Source organism: Dysidea avara, chromosome 3, assembly GCF_963678975.1.
Source record: "Dysidea avara chromosome 3, odDysAvar1.4, whole genome shotgun sequence".
Classification (NCBI taxonomy): Eukaryota; Metazoa; Porifera; class Demospongiae; order Dictyoceratida; family Dysideidae; genus Dysidea; species Dysidea avara.
The window spans coordinates 15,479,815-15,502,330 of NC_089274.1; the positions used below are offsets into that span (position 1 = coordinate 15,479,815).

A 22,516-nucleotide genomic window follows, 5' to 3' on the forward strand; every position below is an offset into this window, starting at 1 on the left:
CCATGCATGGACATATTTTGTTCATTTTTGTACGTGCGTGTTCGTACAAGAGTTTAATCAGCGGGAACTGAGAAGCTCAGTATAGTTGTTACAATTGGTTTTATATTCGCGATTAAAGGGAGGGGCAGTCTATCTCTGACAATCACGTGACTTTCCTGCGAAGTACTATAAAATATTGCACCGTGAAAAGCAGACTCCACGCTCGTCCACGTTAGTGATGAGTGAATTCAAACGCAGAAGCTATTAAATGATGATTCGCATGAGAACAAAGAATCAGCCTCGGAATCAGCAAGACCGCCGAGATTGCTTTGGATGCCTGTTTGCTGGTACATCGATTGTCTACCATGTGTTAAAGTACGATACGTGCTCTCGTGCATGATATCGATCCTCTTAGGATTATGCAACGTTTACGCACTTCAAGTTAACCTGAGTGTAGCCATTGTACAGATGACTGCACGTCACCACCAAAGGTTAGATACTTGTATGCAACAATTCAGTGTTATAATCTTGATGCATGCATTGTTTGGTGTCGACCCCCAGTAGAGAGTTCATGATTAGACCCAGGGGCGGATCCAGACTTATGGAAAGGGGGGTCAAAAATGAACTGAGGCACTACATTGTCTCTGGTTTGATAGGTGAGACCAAAAAAAAAAGGTCACAGCCAGCTGAAAATAGCTGCCCACCTCACTAACCACGCATTTATAGCTGATAAAGTACATAAAAATCCTTAAATAGCTCACTACACTCTGTTCTAATACTGTGACTGCTTTATTAGAGTGACTGCTCTATTAGAGTATCTCGATCTTGGTATACTGAAAATTTTTAGATGGGGGGAGTCAAGAGCCCCCTGTATCCGCCCCTGATTAGACCATACTTATTTGATCTTATGTTGCGCGGGCCCGACCGACTGCATTTTTCTTGAAGTGAAATAATTTTGAAAATCACGTGTGCGGATCATGTGTTCTTAATTAAAGACAACACATCATCAACACCCTCGTGATATAGTCCAAAAGGGACCATTGAAGATCATCCAACACCCTAAAATTGCACAGATACGATGGGAAAGCTCTTTTGGAGATTTATGTTTAAATCTGATGCTACTAGAAGAGTATGAAACCTAGATTTTTAACTGTGCATGTATTATTATTATAGCTACATTCATTATTTGCATTTTGTATGCTTGTGTTTAAAATTTTTTCATTTTCATTTTCAAACCGACCTACCTACCGAAATAATTTTGCCTGCGCAACATAAGATCAAATAGGTATGGCCTTAGCTACAAACAAGTCACCCTGTAGAATGTTCAGTTATAGCAAGACACCCTGTAGAGAGCTCATACATTGGACTGGAGGTCTCCCTGTAGAGAGTTCAGCTACAACAACTCACCCTGTAGTCTACAAGATGACTTGTTGTAGTTGAACTCTCTATAAGGTGACTTGTTTGCAGCTGAACTTTCTACAGGCTGTAGAGAGCTCAGTTGTAAACGAGTCACCTTATAGAGCATTCAGCTTCAACAATCACCATATAAAGGCACACTGAAGAGAGTTCTAAGTTACCTTGTAGAGATTTCTGCTACAAGTCAGCCAACCTGTAGTAGAGAATTCATGTAATGATACATGCAGTATTAATTTTTTTTTTAAATTGCATCAATATTATATAGTAAAGAATTCTGCTCTTGATGTCTTCCTCCTTTTTGCAGTAAAGAAAAACACAAGTAAAAGAAGCTCCAAAGCCAGCCACAGGCCAGCTTTGGTGTATACAAAAAGAAGTGATATCTATACCAAAAACAGCCAAGCTGCTGCAAAAAGGTGTGGTCCTCAAAAAAAGCCAGGGTGAAAAAGATGTGAAATCCAAGGCGGCAGCCAAGAAATGCGTGATGGTAGGTTAATGGCAAAAATTTTAATAACGACAATTCAGGTTAATTTGGTTAGTGAAACTTGGAGAAAGCAAACAAAGTTACCTGAATTGTTGCTATATTAAAAATTTTGCCATTAGTCTACCATCACAGCCATTTCTTGGCCCTGGAATTTTTGGGGCCACACCCTTTTTTCATAGCTTGGCTGTAGAAATAAATTAATACTAACTAGCTATAGCTATATCTCTAATACTTAAGTCTACTTGCTATGCCATGCCAATGTGAAGAATGTACGTATACAGTCATGCATGCATGCACAAATGCACGGGCTATATCAGACATGACTGTATACATGAGTGCATAGCAACAGAAGCTCCAGGAATTTTGGTGACAGGTTTCCAAAATTTCTGTTACATGTCACTCTCCAGGATATTAGTTAGGAAAATTATGTGATGTGAGCTGGTAAAAATTTTCATCAAAAAGCTTAAAGCTGCATAATATTTTAGGAATTGATTGATATAGGCTGCTTATACTTGCTTCTGCTGGCATAGTATCAGGAGAAGGCTAAAGAGTTCAAGGTGGAGCTATCTGAAGTTTGAATCATACAACAGACACATAGATCCCATCCTGGGATCTGGGGGGAAGGCTTTAAACACCGTATAATTATGAGATACAACTATTTTTACTGTGTAGGTATACAAGTAAACTAAATAACTTTTACAAAATGTGACTGTTCTATTAGAGTACTTTGATTAATATACTTGAACTGCGGAAGCCTTAGAAAATCTTCCTGGATCTGCTCCTGCATAGCTATGCACGGTGGCTTCAAGCCATGCATATATGCTATTATAATCTCAGGGAGCTTTCTGAGGTTTCCTGAGACTGGTTAGTATGTCCAGGCAATTTAATATATATATTATTTTGCATTGATTTGCAAAGGTACAAACATTCAGGTCTAGATATATACTCTAATAGAGAACAGTCAAGTAGAGGCATTTTATATCTCTTAAAACTGTAAGTAGTAGGGCTATGAATTGGTTATGCAATATCAATCAGTTCTTTGTAGGCTGTTTATAATAATTATTGTGACCAGATTTTACAAAACTGATCCAAATCGCACATCAGGCAAAATCAAACTAACACCTCCAATGGATAGCTACACTATTGTACTAGTAGTTTTGACACTCAGCACCACTCAAACTACTCAAGGCTGGTTTCAACAGACGTCTTTTCTGGGTGGTGTGTAGAGCTCGAGTGGCGGTTTTAGGCCTTGTGAAGGACCTGGCTTGGCAAGAGCCAGTGGTTTACTGGTGGACAGCCTGGTAATGTTGGCCAGATGTTTTTCTGTGGATTTTGCTGCATATCAGCCACTAAGGAGCCAGCACAGCCTTGTAATCTCATCTCTGGACTCCAATCGTGGTCTGCCTCCATTTTGGGGTCTAACCCTTGCCCACCCCACCGGTCCCCACCACCCCCCACCGCCCCCCACCCCGCCGCATGTTTGATTAAGAAATTAAGCACTTTTAATATACAAAAATATTGCACTGAAACAGTTGATTGGTTACTGTAATCAATTGGTTGTAGTGAGCCAATAATCGATTATGTACATTTGGTCCAGGTCACATGCGGCTCTAGTAAAAGCTACTGAATTTATACTTATAACAACACAGAATCCAATCTCAGGATATTTACAATATGGAAGTTATAATACAATTATCATGATGAAATTATTGATTATTCAGGCCAAATACATAAACAGACAATTTTCACATACTTATTGGTCAGGAATTATATAGTTACAGTAGCTAATACAGCATAATTATAATAGTTTTTGATCTGGAAAAACAATAATTAAATCAGTATCATGCAGTTGCCAGTTTGTGGCTGACACATAAATGCAGACAGCACAGCATGTGCAGTTTAGCATACATTGCTACCGTTATATATAATTATTCTGACTTTTATTTTACAGGAGTTTTGATTGGTCAAGTTCAGATCAAGGTAATACACTTATATAATTACTGCATGGCTATGTATTCGAAACACCAGCCTTTAATTCTGCTATAGGATGGGTCTTGTCAAGCTTTTTTTTTTTGGTTATCTGATCACTCACTTACCTGGTGGATGGTTGGCTACTAAATTTGTTAGGAAATATGTGTTTGGTGTTAGTGTACTGGTGACATCGTTACTCACTCTGATCACACCACAAATGGCCTACCTCAATCTTTGGGCACTGGTTGCTTGTCGATTTGTGGTAGGATCCTTTGAGGTATGCAACCAGACATAGGGAGTTTAAGACATTTTCAAATGATGGTAGGATGTAACTTTTCCAGCTTTGATTGCGATGTTTGGAGTATGGTCACCACCACTTGAAAGAAGCATGTTAAGTTCCATAGCTCTGTCAGGTAAGTTCTGATGTCTCTGGTATTATGGTCATTGTTTAGTGAATGCAGGTTCTTACATTGGCAATGTGATAGCTTTTCCATTATCAGGAGTACTGTGTGAGACTATGGGATGGCCATGGGTGTTTTATTGCTTTGGTAGGTATACAAAGAGTATTTATATGCTGATTTTTAGTGACCTTTTGTAGGACTTGCTGGAATTGTTTGGTTTATTGCTTGGTTACTTCTAGTGTACAGCACACCTGCTGAACACCCACGTATTTCTCCAAATTACACAGAAGCATCCATTCAATCTGAGTTGATATCTGAAAATTCCTTTTAAAGGTTATAGATGATGTATAACGTGTATGTACATTAGTATTTTATCATGCATATAATTAGGTATAATCCTCCTCCTTGGAAGCACATTTTCACTTCTCCAGCTGTTTTAGCAATAACCATTGCTAATTTTTGTAGTAGTTGGGGTTTTTACACTTTGTTGACATGTCTCCCTACCTTCTTGAAGCAAACACATTGTGTAAACATCAAAGAGGTTAGTTTGTCATACTTGTTCCATGCTGGTAGAATATTGACATATGCACTTACAGAATGGTTTCTATTCTTCTATTCCCTACTTTTGCCAGTTTATTGTGGTACTAGGATGGGGACAAGTAACAGACATTTTGAGACATCATAAGGTGGTGTCTACCACAGTAATCAGAAAAGTCAACTGCACAGTTGGTAAACCATTAATGCATGCTATTGTAACTATATGTTAGACTGTGCTATATACAGGTCTATGCTTACCAGCTCTGTTTCTATTACTGTGCAGTTATTATGGAACTACCACATTATGGGCTATTGTATTCTTGTCCTTGCCTATTGGCAGTATTGGGTTTACTGTATCAGGGTTTGTAGTAAATAATCTAGACATAGCTCCCAGATATGCTGATATTTTGATGGTTGTTAGTAACATGGCAGGAGCAATACCCGATGTTCTCAGCCCAATAGTGGCTAAGTAAATAGCAAAAGAGGTAAGACTTGTTAGACAGTTAAGCAGCATGTGATGCAATTCATAATTACTCTAATAAAACATGCTCTAATTGAACAATCACCATTGCATGCCTTATATGTGCCAATTACAAGTGATATCTTGAATGATTATTTGCTAAGAATTCCAATGCATATTAATTTGTACTATACATGTGTGTATAATTGCAATGATCAACAGGAACCTGTCAGTGCTGGTCACCTTTTGGGATACAATTTCTTAGGCTTAATAAGCAGGTGGCTCCATTAGACAGGTGGATTACTGCACTGGAGGGAATTTGTGGTTGGCCTTTTAGGAGAAGTAGTCTGTCTATATAGGTGGCTGCTAAGAGAGGTTCCACTATATCTGTAGCTATATAGCATGTAGTATAGCTATATATATAATCTAAATGCTCTATACAGCCTGCTATAGAAGCTTGTGACAGTGTATGTAATGATACACTGATTGTTAATGTCTACCAATAAGAATGGAGACTCGTGTTTATTATTGCAGCAGAAGTGTATGTGTTCGGAGCTATTGCATACAACATGTTAGGATCAGGCAAGAAACAACCATGGGCAGAAGGATATTACAACAGTCAACTGGCTTGCAAAACAGGATTTAAAGAGAGATAATATTACTATACTTACTATGATTGTGTATAATAGTGTTTATATATCCCAACTACTGATTAATGATTCACAACCCAGTATGAGACTCTTTATGCGCATTACCTTAATTGTATTATAGACATATATAAAGATGTCATATCATCAAAATTATTCAGGCATGTTTTATGTTTCACTATAAATGCTGCTTAACAAAGTCATGAATTGTGCCAAGCAGGATGCACACTGCACAAAAAGATATGTTTCCATGGCGTGTCTGCAATCACAAAAATTGTCTTAATTCATGCACATTTCCTGAAAGGAATTTGACACATTCCTTTACATAAATTACTGAAAAGTAAAATTTTGACAATTCTTTACACAATTCCATTTACATTTCCTTTATACTTCACACATTTGGACACATTTCTGTCTCAAGGAAATGTCACAATTTGTTATGCAAGAAATCTCAGGAAACACAATTTTTTGTGCAGTGATGTGCATTGAGTAATGTATTTACAATAGATTTGAATTCCACACACCAGCATGCAAAGAAATATCTCTCCCAAGTAGCCTGGTATTTCTCTCAGTAGAGCTGACTTAATCATATGTGCAATTTACTCTGTGCAAAAAAAAATGTCTGACTTGTGTTGACAATTTGAGCATGGCTAATGGCTTAAAAAGTTCGTAGTTGAGGCATTTTCACAGAGGCAATCTTGTTTATTTTTTATATATAATATATATGCTCTGCTCAAAAACAGCTGCATGCGCACACACAATAATGTAAACCCATTGTTGTCATCATATCATTGGTCTGTGCTGTCCTTAATTACTTATGAAGACGGAATTGTACAGTCATTAGCTAACTTATTACCTACATCAAAGAGTAAATAATTTACCCTTGCCTAGATGTATACATGTTTACTTGAACAGCTGAAATCTTTGTCTGACACATCTTAATGCTTTTTTGAGACTTCATGTGTCAACTACTTTTTATATACACATGCACAGCACAGACGAAAACATTTCAGTGCACTACAATGTGTTAGATGCAGTGCTCTACATTAATTTAGCTACATGACCTCCACATCAAAAGCCTGGCCAACACTTTTGAGGCATAGCGACGAAAACATGCAGTTAACTGTGTGGATGATCTGAGCATGGTCTTATTTATAACTCACCCCACGTTTTTGGTCACCCACTCCACTGCAGCTTAAGTACTAAGCTATGTCTATCATGGTCAGCAGCAAAACTGTTGACAGTCAGAATCAACGTGTTCCACTGCACAATGTAGCTAAAAAATATATTTTTATATTCTGAATCAGTGAACTAGAAAATATGTTAGTCAGCTACATATTAATTCAATAAATTAAGCATAATACTTATACTAATACTAGCTGCTGATATAATAGCTATAATGCAGTTGAAGCCATTGTACATTTGCATCTTGCTAAGCTAACAGAGCAGGTGATAGGCTATAGGTAAATAGTTGAACAAGATTGTTACTTGTAATGACTTAGGTATGGATATTACTATCCATACTGTGTGAATGCAGACGTATACACTATAGGAGGTTTTTGTAGCTTAGCTACACAAATGACATCAAATCGTTATCATGTACTGATGTAATAGTGGTTTGTACTGTCATTCATGGATGTATGCACATGTACATGAAAATGTTCACCACCAATGCAAGTATAAGTCACTACACCCGTACCTATAGAAATACATATTTTTATTATAGCTGAGAAATTCTATACAGTCCACACCCCTAGGGACCATGCCAGAGCATGCATGGTCTTAATTGTATTATGCATGTTTTTCTTTACATTAATTGGTTCCTGAATAGTTATATGGGCGATTCTAAAGCTATGTATAGCTACACTTTAAGTATGTTACTTTTCAGAATGTATACATACACATCTATAATTATTTGAAACATACGGTAATCACAATTACATGTAGCTAATTAATACATGATGACAAGCTAAAGTATATACGTAGTTTAGTAGAAACATGCAAACATGCAAGAGCATTCACATCATTGAATTCAGCAAACACATGTATCACAAGATATGGCATGCAGAAACATAGCAAATCAAGTGTCAAACTATTCAGTAGCACAATTATAGTGATAAATGTATATACTACCTAGTCTGATACTTGCATGGGCTTTTGTTTTTATTATACTGCATGTAGCTATAGTGATTTTAAATACAGCTATAAGAAATATAATTATGTTAGAAGAGAAAAATTGAATTTATCCACTGTATACATATCGTGGTACCTCCCACTGTATTACGGACCCGACACTCACACAACTTTAAACTAGTACCTTACCAACCAAGAATTGATGTATATAAATATTCCTTCCTCCCAAGAACTGTACCAGAATGGAATAGATTAGATGATGAGATTATTGAGACTGACTGTGTTGAAGAATTTAAGCAAAAATTAGCCCCTTCCAGGGGCGGATCCAGAGTTTGGAAAGAGGGGGGAACCTTGCTGAAAAACAGTTGAAGACCAAAAAAAAAAAAAAAGGTCACAACAATAATAGCTAGTGATCCTTTACCAAATATATCACGTCTGTTATGTAAAATAAAATCCTATTTATAGCTTCATAGCTAAGCTACACTGCCTCATGAACATTGTGACTGCTTTATTAGAGTAATTGACTGCTCTATTAGAGTATCTCGATCTTGTATGCAATTTCTTGAAGCGGGGGGCATTTGCCCCAAATGCCCCATCCTGGATCCCCATTGCCTTCTATGTATATAGTTAAGTAACTTATCGTAATTGTATATATTTTTATAGTTTATTATTGTAAATGTACATATGTATATAATCAAGTAACTTGTCGTAATTGTACATACTTATATAGTTAAGTAACTAATTGAAATTGTACACATGTAATTGCACATCAACATTATACCCCTGGAGGGTCCTGCTGATTAACAATAAATATAATAATAATAATAATCAATTCAACCTATGACATTGTGCAACTTTCGGTTAATGGGTATGTAGCATAATAGCAAGTCTTGATAATAGTAGCTATTTCGCAAATCAATCATTGTAGTCTGAAGTCTATCCTCCTTGTAATTGAAGCCAAATCTTAATCTGTGCATGCTATAGCTACACTGAATTAATCTACCACTACCGATTGTGATCACGTGTCTCGCCACGTGCGACACAATGCTAGGAGTAACAGGTGCAGCTGTACAGACATATAGCTAGTACCAGATAACGACTTTCCTATAGAGCTAATGAAGTTATGCATGTAATGGTATTAAATGTGCAGTAAAGGTACAGAATCGACATACCTACTACGGGGTAGTGGTAAGAAGAGGCTGGACCGATGGTTTCCTAGGTGTTGGTACGTCGACTGGGTACCCTGCATTAAAGCACGATACGTGCTCTTGTTTATGATCTTCTTGGGATTATGTAATGTGTATGCACTTCGAGTTAACTTGAGTGTAGCAATTGTACCGATGACTACTGAGAACTCCCGCCCTGGCCAAAGGTATGGAGTCCGTCGTATATGAATTATTAATTAGTTACGCCTTTTTTGTTTGTTCCAGAAGTTTTGATTGGACAGATGCAGAACAAGGTACGTTAAACTTACTAGTGCAACATTAGGATCCATGCAACCGGGACTAGCTATCTCCACCTTCCTTTTATTGGGAACCGTTTTAATTACAACATCATTTTGGTGAAGTCAAAATCACTTTCAGTTAGCTATTATGACTATGTAACACTCAATTAAATATAACCACTAATTTTACTTTTCCTTCTGGAACTGCATACCTTTCCAGAATGTACGTATACTAGGCCTCTCAGTAAAGAATATTTATCATTATTTTCGATGTACGTAACTAGTAATTTTTATTTTTCCTCGCAAATTCATTTTTTTTAAATTGCTACTTGAGAATTCAAATCCTATGTGTGTAGCTAGCTACGTATTATTCTATGAATGCTATCCCACTAGGGACATGTGAGAAGGCTTAAAGCCTGTGAATACAGGGAATCAGAAACATGTAACTAAAATGTGAAGAATGCAGAAAAAATCCCAGACCCATAATTAGCTACAAAGGTATAAATGGTAAGATTTATTGAACAGCAACAAAATGATGAGGGGTGATATCTTGTTGATATCATGCACATCAGGATATATCACATTTAACACTGTAGCTAGTATAGTAATTTTTTTTTTAAATGTAGTCTGGGATCTACAACTGGTATTGTAATCAACATTGCATGCATTGTAGAGTGGGTGGGACAGGAAATGAGGATCTTTCTATATTCTGGCATGCTCATGTCTCTTAAGCATGTTATTGTCATATGTGGCTCCATTTATTGATTAGCTAGCAATATACATGATGAAATTGTTGTGCTTCACTCGTGACACGGCAGCTCATAAACACATGGCCTAAATTTATAGCTACATGCAGCCAGCATAGCTCTGGGACATATGTGTAGCTAGCTGTTGGGCTATGTAACACTTTCACACTTCATAGCAAAGGACTTGCAGAGGATAATTTTGTCATGTAGACCTCTTTTCAGGGGTACAACTTCGTGTATACCAGTATACATTGAAATGTATTTCAGGAAGTGACGGGAACACATGGTAACAGGCACTAATCAAAGTGTATGTACTTTTATCTATGCATGTATTAGTAAGATCAAATGTCTTTCTGATAATGGTGTTTTGTGACTTGACATTATAATTATGCTGAAACATTTATTTCATTCCACAATTGAGTCTCATAGAAATAAAGCCACGTACACTTTCCCTAAGGTTTAGAAGAAGCTGCTATACACTAGGTCGAAGTCCTTGAAATTAGGTTAGGTAATCCTAAGGCTGCAGCACGTGTTGCTGTCAGACCTTCAGTGCTGGTCACTGTAAAGTGCTAATAATAATAATAATAATACCATGTAGCCTAAATATTTTGAGGGGCAAATACTTCGAGGTTGAGCAATGTTGTCAAAAATAAAATTATCGCGGATTTGCAAACACTCCCAAAATGTATTAGACTATATGGAGGTCTAAATATTCCAAGGATAAAATTTTTGCTGATAACCCCAAAAACTGCGAAATCAGCAAAAATTTCCCCCCTCGGAATATTTAAGCTATGCGGTAAAGTTCAGCTAATTATGGAGGCATCAGTATTTCTTACTTTCCATTCAGCTCACCTGAATTCCTCCTAGCTTGTAAAAAGCAATCTTTTGTGTATTGCAAAAGCTCAAACTCAGAAACATTAAAGGCTTCTATGCATGCATAATATTATACTATTACTAATGCATGCATGTTCTGTCTTTTGTATGCATTGCCTATAGCTGGTGAACTTCAGATGTAAAAGGCTCCCCAATTTCGGTTACCATTCAGTACTACATTCAAGTTGTACTTATACTATTGCAATCTATATGCTAATTCTCAATTGTCCATTCATATGTTTTTTGAGCATAGTATCTTGGTTCATTAGCAGATGCACTTCAGGGGAGTATGCCATTATTCTGGTGCATCTTTTTGTGGAGGTTAGGTTGCTCACAGATTTTTGGCTTTAAACAGTGACTACTACAAGGAAAAGCCATGGACCAAACTGAAACTCGCTGGAGGACCTGATAATGGTGCTAGCCTTCTCCAGGTTCCTTTGTTTTGTCTTGCCCAACTTACTCTTTAGTCGTCTGGCTGGAAAATCCAGGCCTATAAAAACTTCAAATACAAATCCCCGTGCGCAATTTGTCATTGATTCACTCCAAACTCTCTAAGTTTACTAGCCTCCCAAAACAATGTGTCATACCTTTGCATTAAACTTTTATGGAAAAACAGTATCTTGCTACACACGCGTTGCTAATAGGAACCAAATGATGTCAGCAATTATTTATCTTAAAAGCTTTTGCTAAAAGAAGATCAATCACTTTTTCTATCATGAAGTAGATAGATCATGTGATCAGGTGTGCATGATATCATCTGACAATCACACCTGCCAGTATAAAAGGAGTGCCTGTGATACTTAATAGCAAGACACATATCCCAGAACAAAGCAGCAAAGAAATCTGAGACCAAGAAACTTTCTGTCTACACTGTAAAGAAGTCTGAGAACAAGCTGGAAGACATGCTACTGCACTGCTACGTATCACAATTATTACATTCAATGCTGAGAGATAGCTATGGTGTATGTGTACATACAACTGAACTACAATGATATTGGTTACATCCAACAATACCATACCGTATAAGGATGATGAACATATCCACATGTCATGGACAACAGCTGTTATTATTTGGTTGTTGATGACATTCACATTACATCAGAAAATTGCACCAGTGAGTCACCATTTTTAATATGATTACAGCCTCATGGAATGACTCAACAAACTTTGATTCATGCACATCCCCTCTTGATGGTATACCTGGAGTATTGGCACTTTCAGTCATTATTGCCAGTTTCAAGCAGAAGCAAATGATGGCCATGCAACAGTTATTGGCAATGTACAAATTGGACTATGTTACTTACGACTACAAAGTCGCCCATTTAAGATTTTATGTTATGAATTGTATTCATTATTAAATTATAAGGCATATTTAGTGGCCACACATGATAATATTAGAGTTTTAAAGCACCTACCGTTTTTTTCCAACTCCCACTACAAACAAGTTGAATTACATAGAGATTGTATACAAATAGAAATAATGCTTTTGAACCTGACCTTTGCTTGGAATGCAGGTGACAGCCACAACAACAAATGGTATTAGTAACGTGCATTTTGTGCGGGTATACCTAATAAAAAATTAGTAATTTAAAAATGAAGTAGGGTTCCAGTGATAAAAAGTAGTGAAACAAGTAGTATGAGGGAAAATCCCAGCTACTTGGCATTGTAGCAATGTGCATGGGAAAATCCCTACTCAGCATTGCAGGTGTAATGCCAAAGTAGGGGTTTCCCATATTGCTACAATCAAGAGTAAATAATGGAAGAGCTACAATGCTACCATCATCTCTTGTTTCACTGCATTTTATCACTGGAATCCTACTTCATTTTTTAAATTAATAATATTTTTTATTGTACTAGTTTGTCAACTTTTTTGTTAGAGCAATGCAGTAGATCAAGGTGACAGTAGATCAAGGTGACACAACATTTTGTATCCCTATGGAGCTAGATCATTGTCATAGTGCATTCTGATCATTTAAGGGGACGTGGCATTGTTTTGGCATTGTTTTAAAATGCAGCACTACTACCCGATACTGCAGTCAATTAAATGCCTCAACAGTTTCATGGCATCTAATATGCTCCTTTATGGACAGTGTCAGTGCAAAAAATTATTGCCTTTGTGTGGTTTCTATGAAGAAGAAGAAGACCATTTAATTGAAGATAAACAGAATGGCAAAATGCAGTCGGAATTCCAAAAGACACATCCTACCAGTGAGTTTGTAAATGGTGGCCATGTACTGCTTCATTTGGCCTCTAGCCTTGTGACTGTGGTCAGGCAGGCTGGCAGGCAAGTAGACAGACAAAATTTCGAGTTATGGCAATTAAAAAAATTTAATTATCCGGATGCTTGTGTTTTTCTTGCTTTTAATGCTGTAATTGATGCTGAATGGAGTAAGACTATTCTGTAAAGGTGATTTTCACCACATGATGGTTTTTAGACACGGCTTTTTAGTGGCACACATCGCTTTAGGGGAAACCCTACTAAGCAGTATGACTACTGTTTTTGATATGTATATGATTATATCAGTTGAGTATGTTTGGTCTTGTATCTACAGTAAATGCATTATATGCAACCATACAAAATACTCTCTGGAATTTCTTGTAACAGTAACAATTCTGTACATATCCTTAGAAGTGCTAGCTATGGGCATGTACCATGTTATTGTCCAGCTATACTCCTTAGTAACAGCACATTTTCATTGTACACTACAGATATCAGGCTTGCCCCATTCTAACATTATATCCAGTTGGTATGGTATACACCCACACATTGAAATGCTTTGTATACAATTTTTTTTGTAAACTAGTCATGTTTATCAGATGATCAATAGTCACATTGAAGTACCTGTGATTTATTTCACTAACATCAATGTCATCAACATTTAAGAATTTCACAAGCCTCTTACGTATATTCCCTCTTGCCATCCACAATTAAATTATGGAGCAATTTATCAGAAGATATACTCATTCTATAAATTGTTTTAAGGACAAAATTATTATTGAATCAGTCTAAAGATCACTACACCAACAAGCTATAGCTAAAACTGAATGATAGCTAAAACGAGTGTACTTCTAAAAGCTATCACTTATTTTGTTGAGCAGCAAGAGCTATAGTAGCATCAAGAGTTGTACCAATATTCGGATTAACAATCGGTAGAAGCCAATAATTAGTTGTTTTTATCATAATCAGAAATTGGTTGTATTGGGCTGTGACCAGCACATTATTAGCCTATTCAGCTTCAGCAGCTGCAGTACCACTGGAAGGCTGGGGTCAAAGGCTCTGGCATGTATTAAGTTGGTAATTTGTTTATGTTTTGTGGTAACCACAAAGCCAACCCCATGATAAACAGTGATGGTTGGAGCCCTAGCCCACTTGCTTTGAGTATACAACCTCACAGCATTGGCTTTACTTAGTGGAGTATGCACAAGTGTAACTTGTAGAGACAAATGAGTATTGGTTAACTATCAGTAACATAGGACAAAAAATACTGAATATCAGCTTAGCCTAAAAAGTGGGAATCGGTACAACACTAAATGTCATTAGTATATACATGTACACATTATTTATAGCAGCACTAGTTATTTGAGGAAGTGAATGAAACATGATGCAGGCAGGGATGAGAAACAATTAATAAAGTTTTCCTGGCCTAGCCTCAACATAAGAAAATAATTTTTTCTTTACTTCTGTTACAGTATCATACAAGCATAACTAGAATGGATTTTTAAGCATGTACTTTTGTACAGTGTGGTCTTTCATGTTAACACAGTCTTGGTACATGTTACGACTCCACATGGTTGTTCCTGGATGGTATGCAAGTAAGCACAGAAAAGACATAGATCATATGCTAGAAAAACCAACTGTAACCTGATATCCAGGATAATGAAATACCTCGATGTACTGTTTTTATTTTAAATACAAATTGTACATTAATCATTACTACTGTTTTGGCATTCTACACTGTCTATGCAGGTTGGGTTTTGTCTAGTTTCTTCTATGGTTACATATTCACTCAACTTCCTGGAGGATGGATGGCTACTAAATTTGGTGGAAAATACGTGTTTGGTGTTGGTGTACTGGTGACATCATTACTTACCCTAATCACACCACTAATGGCCTACTTCAATCTCTGGGCACTGGTTGCTTGTCGAGTTGTTACAGGATTTTTTGAGGTGAGTGAAAAGTTTACATTATAGTTGCACACAATTGTTATAAAACTGTAGGGAACAACGATTCCCGCCACAAATGCAATGTTTGGGAAGTGGGCACCACCATTAGAAAGAAGCATTATGGGAACTATTGCTGTGGCAGGTATGGTGCATGTATAAAAAAGGTCACAACAAATAGTAGTTTGATGGTACAGAGGGAAACATGGGTCCAGCAAGTTAGCAATTTCACTATGGGAAGTTTTTTAGCTTTGATAATTCACACACTCAGAGCAATACATAATAGAGGAGAGTCATTTTGTGACTTTATAAAGTAGAAAACTGTTAGTTTTGTTTAATGTTCAGCTATTTCATTACTTTTGGAAGCAGTTCGTAATAGTACTCAATGTATATTCTAGACCTAGCAAAGGCCTTTGATTCTGTTTTCCATCCATGATTACTGTTGAAGTTGGGGGGCTCTTGGAATAACTGGTGATATTTTGAATTGATTAAAGGTGTTCTTAACTGGTCATCGCCAGCGAGTTGTATTACCACTAATGGTCAGTTACCTCAAGCGTGTCCCAGGGCTCAGTCCTGGATCCTCTTCTCTTCTTACTTTATGTTAATGATATTTCCACTGTTATATTTCACAGCAAAGTCAAACTATTTGCTGATGATGGCACTACTTACAAGGAAGTATATCATCCTCTCTTGATGATGTTAATTGCTTCAGCTTGACCTATCAAACATAGCTCACTAGGCCAAAAAGTGGCTCTTATATGTCTAAATTAACTCGTTCAACAGTATTGTGATTTCCAACAAACATTCTCCAATTTTACTTCTAGATTCATCTGTTATTCCACATTAACTTTTTTCATCACTGTTTATTCAAAGCTTTACGTCAGTAAAATCTACTGCTTACAGATGCATCATCCACCCTGTACTAGAGTATGCCTGTCCTGTTTAGCATCATCATTCATTAATCTGTACAGCAAACTGAAAGAGTTGTCCATTGAGCTTCTAACAGAACTTCATCATATTGTTGGAACAAGTTTTCTGATGTCTGCATACAAGAGTTGACTTTCTATCCAACAGCATCATAGCTATTTCTCCATTTGTTATATTCACAATAGTCTTTCACCACAGGAACTCATTACCATTTTGTGAACATTTTCAGTGTTCTCAAGTTCCTACAAGATCACATCCTCTATCTATTTCTGTTGCTTCTTCTATTAATTCTTTTTGTTATTCTTTCTTTGTTAACAGCCCATTTTTGTGGAGCCCCATACCTCATGCCATTCTGCAGATTTAAAAAGTCACCCTTATTCTGTTCAGCCCTCTGTCATTTCCGTTTCTGATCTATTGTTGTGTATTCATATTAAGGTGTTTATTTGTTGCTTTTGTGCTATCCTGTTGTTTTTTCCTTGTATTCCTAGTAGTTTCATTGTTTTTGTAATGTCTTGTGTTACTGTATGTGTGTGTTTGTGTGGAGTACATTGCAGGCTTGTCCTATTGTATACAACTCAGTCTTTTACAAAATTGATAATAAATAAATGTGAAATAGCTAATGTATTAAAAATCAATCACATATTCTAATGTGTATCCTAGTAATACACATTAAAGCCAATATTTGTGTATAAAGATATGCTCATAAAATACATACACAGATGTATATACATAGCAATTTATGAATGTAAAATAACACTATATTGATACTATCTGGTGATGTATATACAGGTATGTACGTTGGAAACATTGTTGGCTTTCCATTGTCTGGAGTATTATGTGGCACCATGGGATGGCCTTGGGCATTCTACTGTTTTGGTATGTTTATTTATCAGCTAGCACGATGATGTGTAGTAAGAATTCTGCTTTATGAAGTTTTGAATAATTCCATCATCAAAATAGCCACCTCTACAATTACTGATTGCTTTTTAAAAAATCAACTTGCATATGCAAATAGATTGCAATCATAAAACTGCATTTATATATATAAAACATTTGTTATCATGATGAGTGCTTGTTATTATTTTGAAGTTGATATATATGTGCATATAGACAAAGATCATTCTGAAACAAACATTTGAATCTATGTACCACCTTTAGCCTCAGAAAAATGAAACTCTTCAGCACACAACATTTGCTGTTGAGCCGTAGCTATATATAGTAACTTTGTTATAGCTGCATGCATGCACAATGTTGAATACTGTAGGAATATTTGGGATAATCTGGTTTGTGGCCTGGTTGATTCTGGTGTTCAGTACACCTGCAGACCATCCACGCATTTCTCCTGAAGAACAACATTATATAGAGTCATCAATTGGATCACAGATATATGATAATGCTTCAAAAAAGGTAATAATTATTTATATGCAAAAATTATTTGTTAATATAATGGTCTAGCAGTGTTCACCAACTCCTTGGAAAGGAATATTCACATCACCGGTGATATTAGGTATTGCAATTGGTCATTTTGCCAACAGCTGGGGATTCTATACACTTCTTACCTGTTTACCTACCTACCTCAACCAAACACTCTGTGTCAACATTACTAAGGTTGTGTGTGTTGTGTGAGTGTGTGACATCCATGATTGTACTACATTACATAAAGTATATTACGTGTGTATCTTATACCTTGCAAAAACATCTTTACTGATATCCATGAAAGTAGAGTAACTGGCAACTGAAGCTTATATTTGGTGGAACCAAGTATGAATAAAGAAATTCTAATAACTTAAAGCAGTTATTTATGCAATTGAATGATTAACTATTTGGATAGTTGATGCTGCCAATAACTGACTCTCTGCTGCATTAACAGGTGTATGCTCTATTAGAGTAATCGAATGGAATTCTATATAAATGAATGGGATATGGATGTTTAAAATCTAACATGGACATAAACAGTTTATCAGTTTAGTGCGTTCAGTTGTTTGAATAGCACTGTTAGTCTGGCTCAGGAGTTAGAAGACCATCAGGACTCTGTTCTTACAGGAGTGTCCCCTACCTAACTTTGTTGTTTAACCTGCAGCTGATTGCAACAACAATTAACTTACTACTTGGTGCAGGATGTGTCATCTACACCAACAAATTTCTGGCCAACTTATTGATGTCTCTGGTATGCTAACATGTTATCAGATAGGAATAAAATCCTCCATTGGTTTGTCGCATACTAAACCCTCAACTACTTCCCCATTCAATTGATTCAATGTCATTAGTGAGTATAGTAGTTGATAAAGTGACAGCAGTAACTTCTCCTCTTTCATGTGCAACAAATCCTCATCTTGTAGCCACCACTATCAATGGTACATGGCTGTTTCCTGTTACACCTACTGAGGCACCCTTTTAAATGGCTTAGACACTGTATAATAGCTATGGGGCTTGCTTTTTGAAGGAAACAGTGAGTTGCCTTGCTGGTCGCAATACCACATTTGTGGCATCAATTCTTGCAGTAATTCTCAATATATACTTAGCCATGTATGAAAGCTCACCAGTTCCATAAATACATTGAGAAGGTGACAAGGTTAACAGAACACAACAGTCAGTCTGAAAACCTTATAGCTTTAAAAAAGAAATAGTACAACAATTGACGGAATAAAAAATCAATCATCACATTGCTTGTGGTCATATCCATAGGTGGATCTGAGGGGGGCCAAGAGGGGCTTCCCCCCCTCCATCCCAGCCTCTATCTTATTTGACTACATTGGCATCAGAAACAGGAATCATGCATTCACACTGTAGCTATTCAGAAGTACAGAAAGCCAACAGGCAAATAGAAGACAATTACAAATGCACTTTACAATTACAAACTGTACACTGTGAAGAAAATGAGACAAATAAGTTTGAATTTTATGCTATAGATCAAGATACTCTAATAGAGCAGTCATACTCTAATAGAACAGTCACAGCTCAATTGTCATTAATTAACTGACAATTTTTTTAAATTATTACAATTACCTATTGTTAGTACACTTTACCGTGAAACAGTGAATTATTGCAGAAAACCAGTAGTAGTTTGACTAGCAAAGCATGTACATTTACTACCTTCACAGTGCTAAACTGCAAGTCAGGCTTGTTGTATAGCCCTGTCAGTACATTGGTGAAATATTTATCCTGTTTGTTCTGTTATTTAGAATGGCTTGTACTCAGCCATACCATATGTATGCTTGGCTGTGGTGTCTATTTTCTGGGGACATGTGACAGATGCACTGAGGCAGCGGAAACTAGTTACCACCACTGTGATCAGGAAATTCAATACCACTCTTGGTGAGTGCTACAATTATGCACACAGCTTGTGAGTAAAATTTATTTACTGTTTTACATCATTATGAATATGGATCTCAGATTTTTAGCTCATAAAGATATAGATTACACAGATTAAAGCTGTGCTACACTTTGGTAATATCCTCCCAGTGAATGGGCAGTGACTCCATTTAAGAAAATATTGCATGCATGCTTTAACAATAGAATTAGCAAACACCATTACATTACTTCAATTCCAACACACTAAACACACAGTGTTCATTATTCTTCTCCACTAAAGCCATATACATTAAAATATTGGATGTTCCAGCAGTGGAAACCGTTATTATGGAGTCCTATTGACACAAGTACATTGCTTATGAACTCAGTTGTGTGTGATTAATTAACTCAATCAAAGCTGATTCCTAAGTTCGTGTCCATCCTACAACCAGTGGCACAAATTATTATCATCAGAGACCACCATTTCATGCACAGTAGTATATTATAACTTAGCAGTTACATCACAGTAGGAACAGAGCTAGTTAATGACACAGTTCCAAGGTATAGCCATGCAAGGACGGGTGTAAAATATTATGATTACTGTGATACAACTGGCTTGTGTACTACTGATCAAGATTTTTAATTTCTGTGATGTACTGGCTTCCTTATGCTGTTTTAAAAAAAACACTTTTCATTGATCTTACATCAAGGACTATGTTCAGGGGCAGATCCAGAAGGGAGGTGCATGCTCAGGCCAGAATGGAGGTGGTTAGGAAGAAAATTCTCTATAGCTAGCTATGTAAATTAGTTAAATATACAATCAGTTTTGCAATGAGATATCCAAATAATAATAAATTATTATGATTATCTCAGGGTGTAGAAAAATATCTGTACTTGGTCCAGTCCTAATTGGATATCTAGGAAGGGACATAGTGCTAGGGGTCACAATACAGTGTTCTGAAATACATAGCATTGGCCATATAGGAGCTCGAGGTCTGCCGTCCTAAGATTTTTTTAAACTTGATTCTTCGACATGACATTTCTGACTAAAATTATCCATGTAAGTTGCAATGTGATTAAATGAAACTTTAAAACTAATGTTAAAATTAAGGTACTTGTCACTTTAAGAGATTTTTATCATGATGTTGCATGCAACAATACTTAAAACAATATAGTAGCTATTTTACCATGCACGCATATAAAGAGAGAGAGGGGGGGTTTGCGCCATACTGGATCAGCCATTGGTATGATGGCTGTTATCTACTATAAACTCATTGATGTATGGCTTCAAAGTGGATACAAATAAAATGTTTTGTAGACATCAACATGAAAGCATGTTATTAGACTACACTGTGTTCTAATCTTAGGTTTTTGCATACCAGCTGTGTTCTTGGTGTTGTGTGGAGTTTATGGAAGTACCACCAGATGGGCTATAATTTTCCTGTCTCTATCTGTTGGGCTATCAGGTTTCTCTGTGGCTGGCTTCAATATCAATCTCCTTGATATTGCTCCACAATATGCTGGCATATTAATGGGCATATCCAACACAGTAGCCACAATCCCAGGATTTGTTGGTCCACAAGTAGCCAAGTTTATAGCTAAAGAGGTAAGGCATGTACATGATCTACCACTGAGACTGTATATACTTGATTTGAGATGATTATGCAATCTGAATAATATGTAGCTTGCATGTGAGGACATACGGATTAAAATCTGTCTTGCTGTATTTACATTCATTACTACAGTTAAAGTTGTCCTTAAAGATTACAATTATGTAGTTTCAAACAGTAAATACCAAAGCCTATTACTTTACTATTGAATATTGATTTGTATAGTTATTGTCCAACTTATAAGACATTCTTAACGGACATGATATAGAAATTGTCATCAAAGTTTGGCCAAATATTTTATATTGCTTTAATGCGTATTAGGAAATATAAGGAATGCACAGGGCTGAAAACAGAAACTAAGATTATATTTTACTGTTGTTTTAACATTCCATTATTAGCCAAATATTGAGACATGTGATGATAGCTGCAATAATCCTACAATTATTGATATGTACAGACAAGAATGGACACTTGTTTTCATTACTACAGCTGAGCTTTACGTCTTTGGAGCTATAATTTATTTGTTGCTTGGTAGTAGTGAGAAGCAATGGTGGACAAAAGGCACTGAACACATGACAGACAATATGCAAGCTTCATCACCATTCAACCTCCAGCCTTTTATCCCTAATGAAACTGAAATGTAATAGTACATTTATGTATGAGTTTTGCTATACATATATCATACACGTTATTATTAATAATGCCAGTTTCTCTAATCCTGTGCGTGATATTATGCTCAGATCTGTAATTGTTTCAAGGAGATTGAATAAACCCCCTTTTGGGTTCACTACTAAAAAAACATTTATTGCTTTGGCATGTAGCAATAGCTATATGTCTTAATATCTGGGTGGAGCTGAAAAGCTGCTAATACCTAATAATCAGTAGAACATATGCATGCATGCATGGTCTCAACATTCAGGCAGGTCCAAAGAAAATCATCTATTTATATTGTGTACATTCAATTTGAGCCCATTTCAGAGAGATGAATATTAAAGCGTTGTCAGTGTTTGCATGCATGCCTCGCCCGCTGCAGTGATCACCTATACCATGTCAAATTATAACTCTTTGAGAAATCCTGTTTACAGGTTTGATGCTGGTACGAATTATCAAGTATTATATACATACATGCACACATGCTTTCCATCAGGAACCACATGCACACTTTCATGAGCAACAGTATACCTTTATAAGCTTCTGAGAGCTGCATGGATAAATAGCAAAAGATCACCTTCTCCACACAAGTATGTTGATCCAAATGGAAACAGCACATTCTATATTCTATCTATGAAGAATCACTTTTGTTGAAATGTGAAGTGCCATAAAAGTGTCAGTAGTGCAGTGTCATTAGATAAACACACAGAGTATGTATAACATAGTATGATATGGGAGTATGAGTATAAGTGTTGAAAACAAGATGCACTTCTGAAAATCAGAAACCA

At 36.5% G+C, this 22,516-nt stretch overlaps 1 protein-coding gene and 1 pseudogene across 4 annotated transcripts; both read left to right on the forward strand.

The window, feature by feature from the left end:
• The first annotated feature begins 250 nt into the window (after positions 1-250).
• Positions 251-5,258, forward strand: LOC136248357 (sialin-like; annotated as a pseudogene).
• A 3,828-nt stretch (positions 5,259-9,086) lies between these two features.
• On the forward strand, positions 9,087-21,776 carry LOC136249576 (sialin-like). 4 transcript variants are annotated; one of them, XM_066041629.1, is made up of 10 exons: positions 9,087-9,397; positions 9,456-9,484; positions 15,056-15,255; positions 15,307-15,394; positions 16,966-17,052; positions 17,441-17,583; positions 17,632-17,784; positions 19,359-19,491; positions 20,835-21,073; positions 21,476-21,776. In XM_066041629.1, the coding sequence occupies exons 1-10, from the start codon at positions 9,168-9,170 to the stop codon at positions 21,719-21,721; spliced, it is 1,548 nt and encodes a 515-aa protein (XP_065897701.1). In that variant the 5' UTR covers positions 9,087-9,167; the 3' UTR covers positions 21,722-21,776. The 4 variants fall into 4 exon arrangements, with proteins under 4 accessions (XP_065897701.1, XP_065897702.1, XP_065897704.1 ...); XM_066041630.1 differs by having other exon boundaries at positions 17,635-17,784; XM_066041632.1 differs by having other exon boundaries at positions 21,535-21,698.
• Positions 21,777-22,516: the final 740 nt, after the last annotated feature.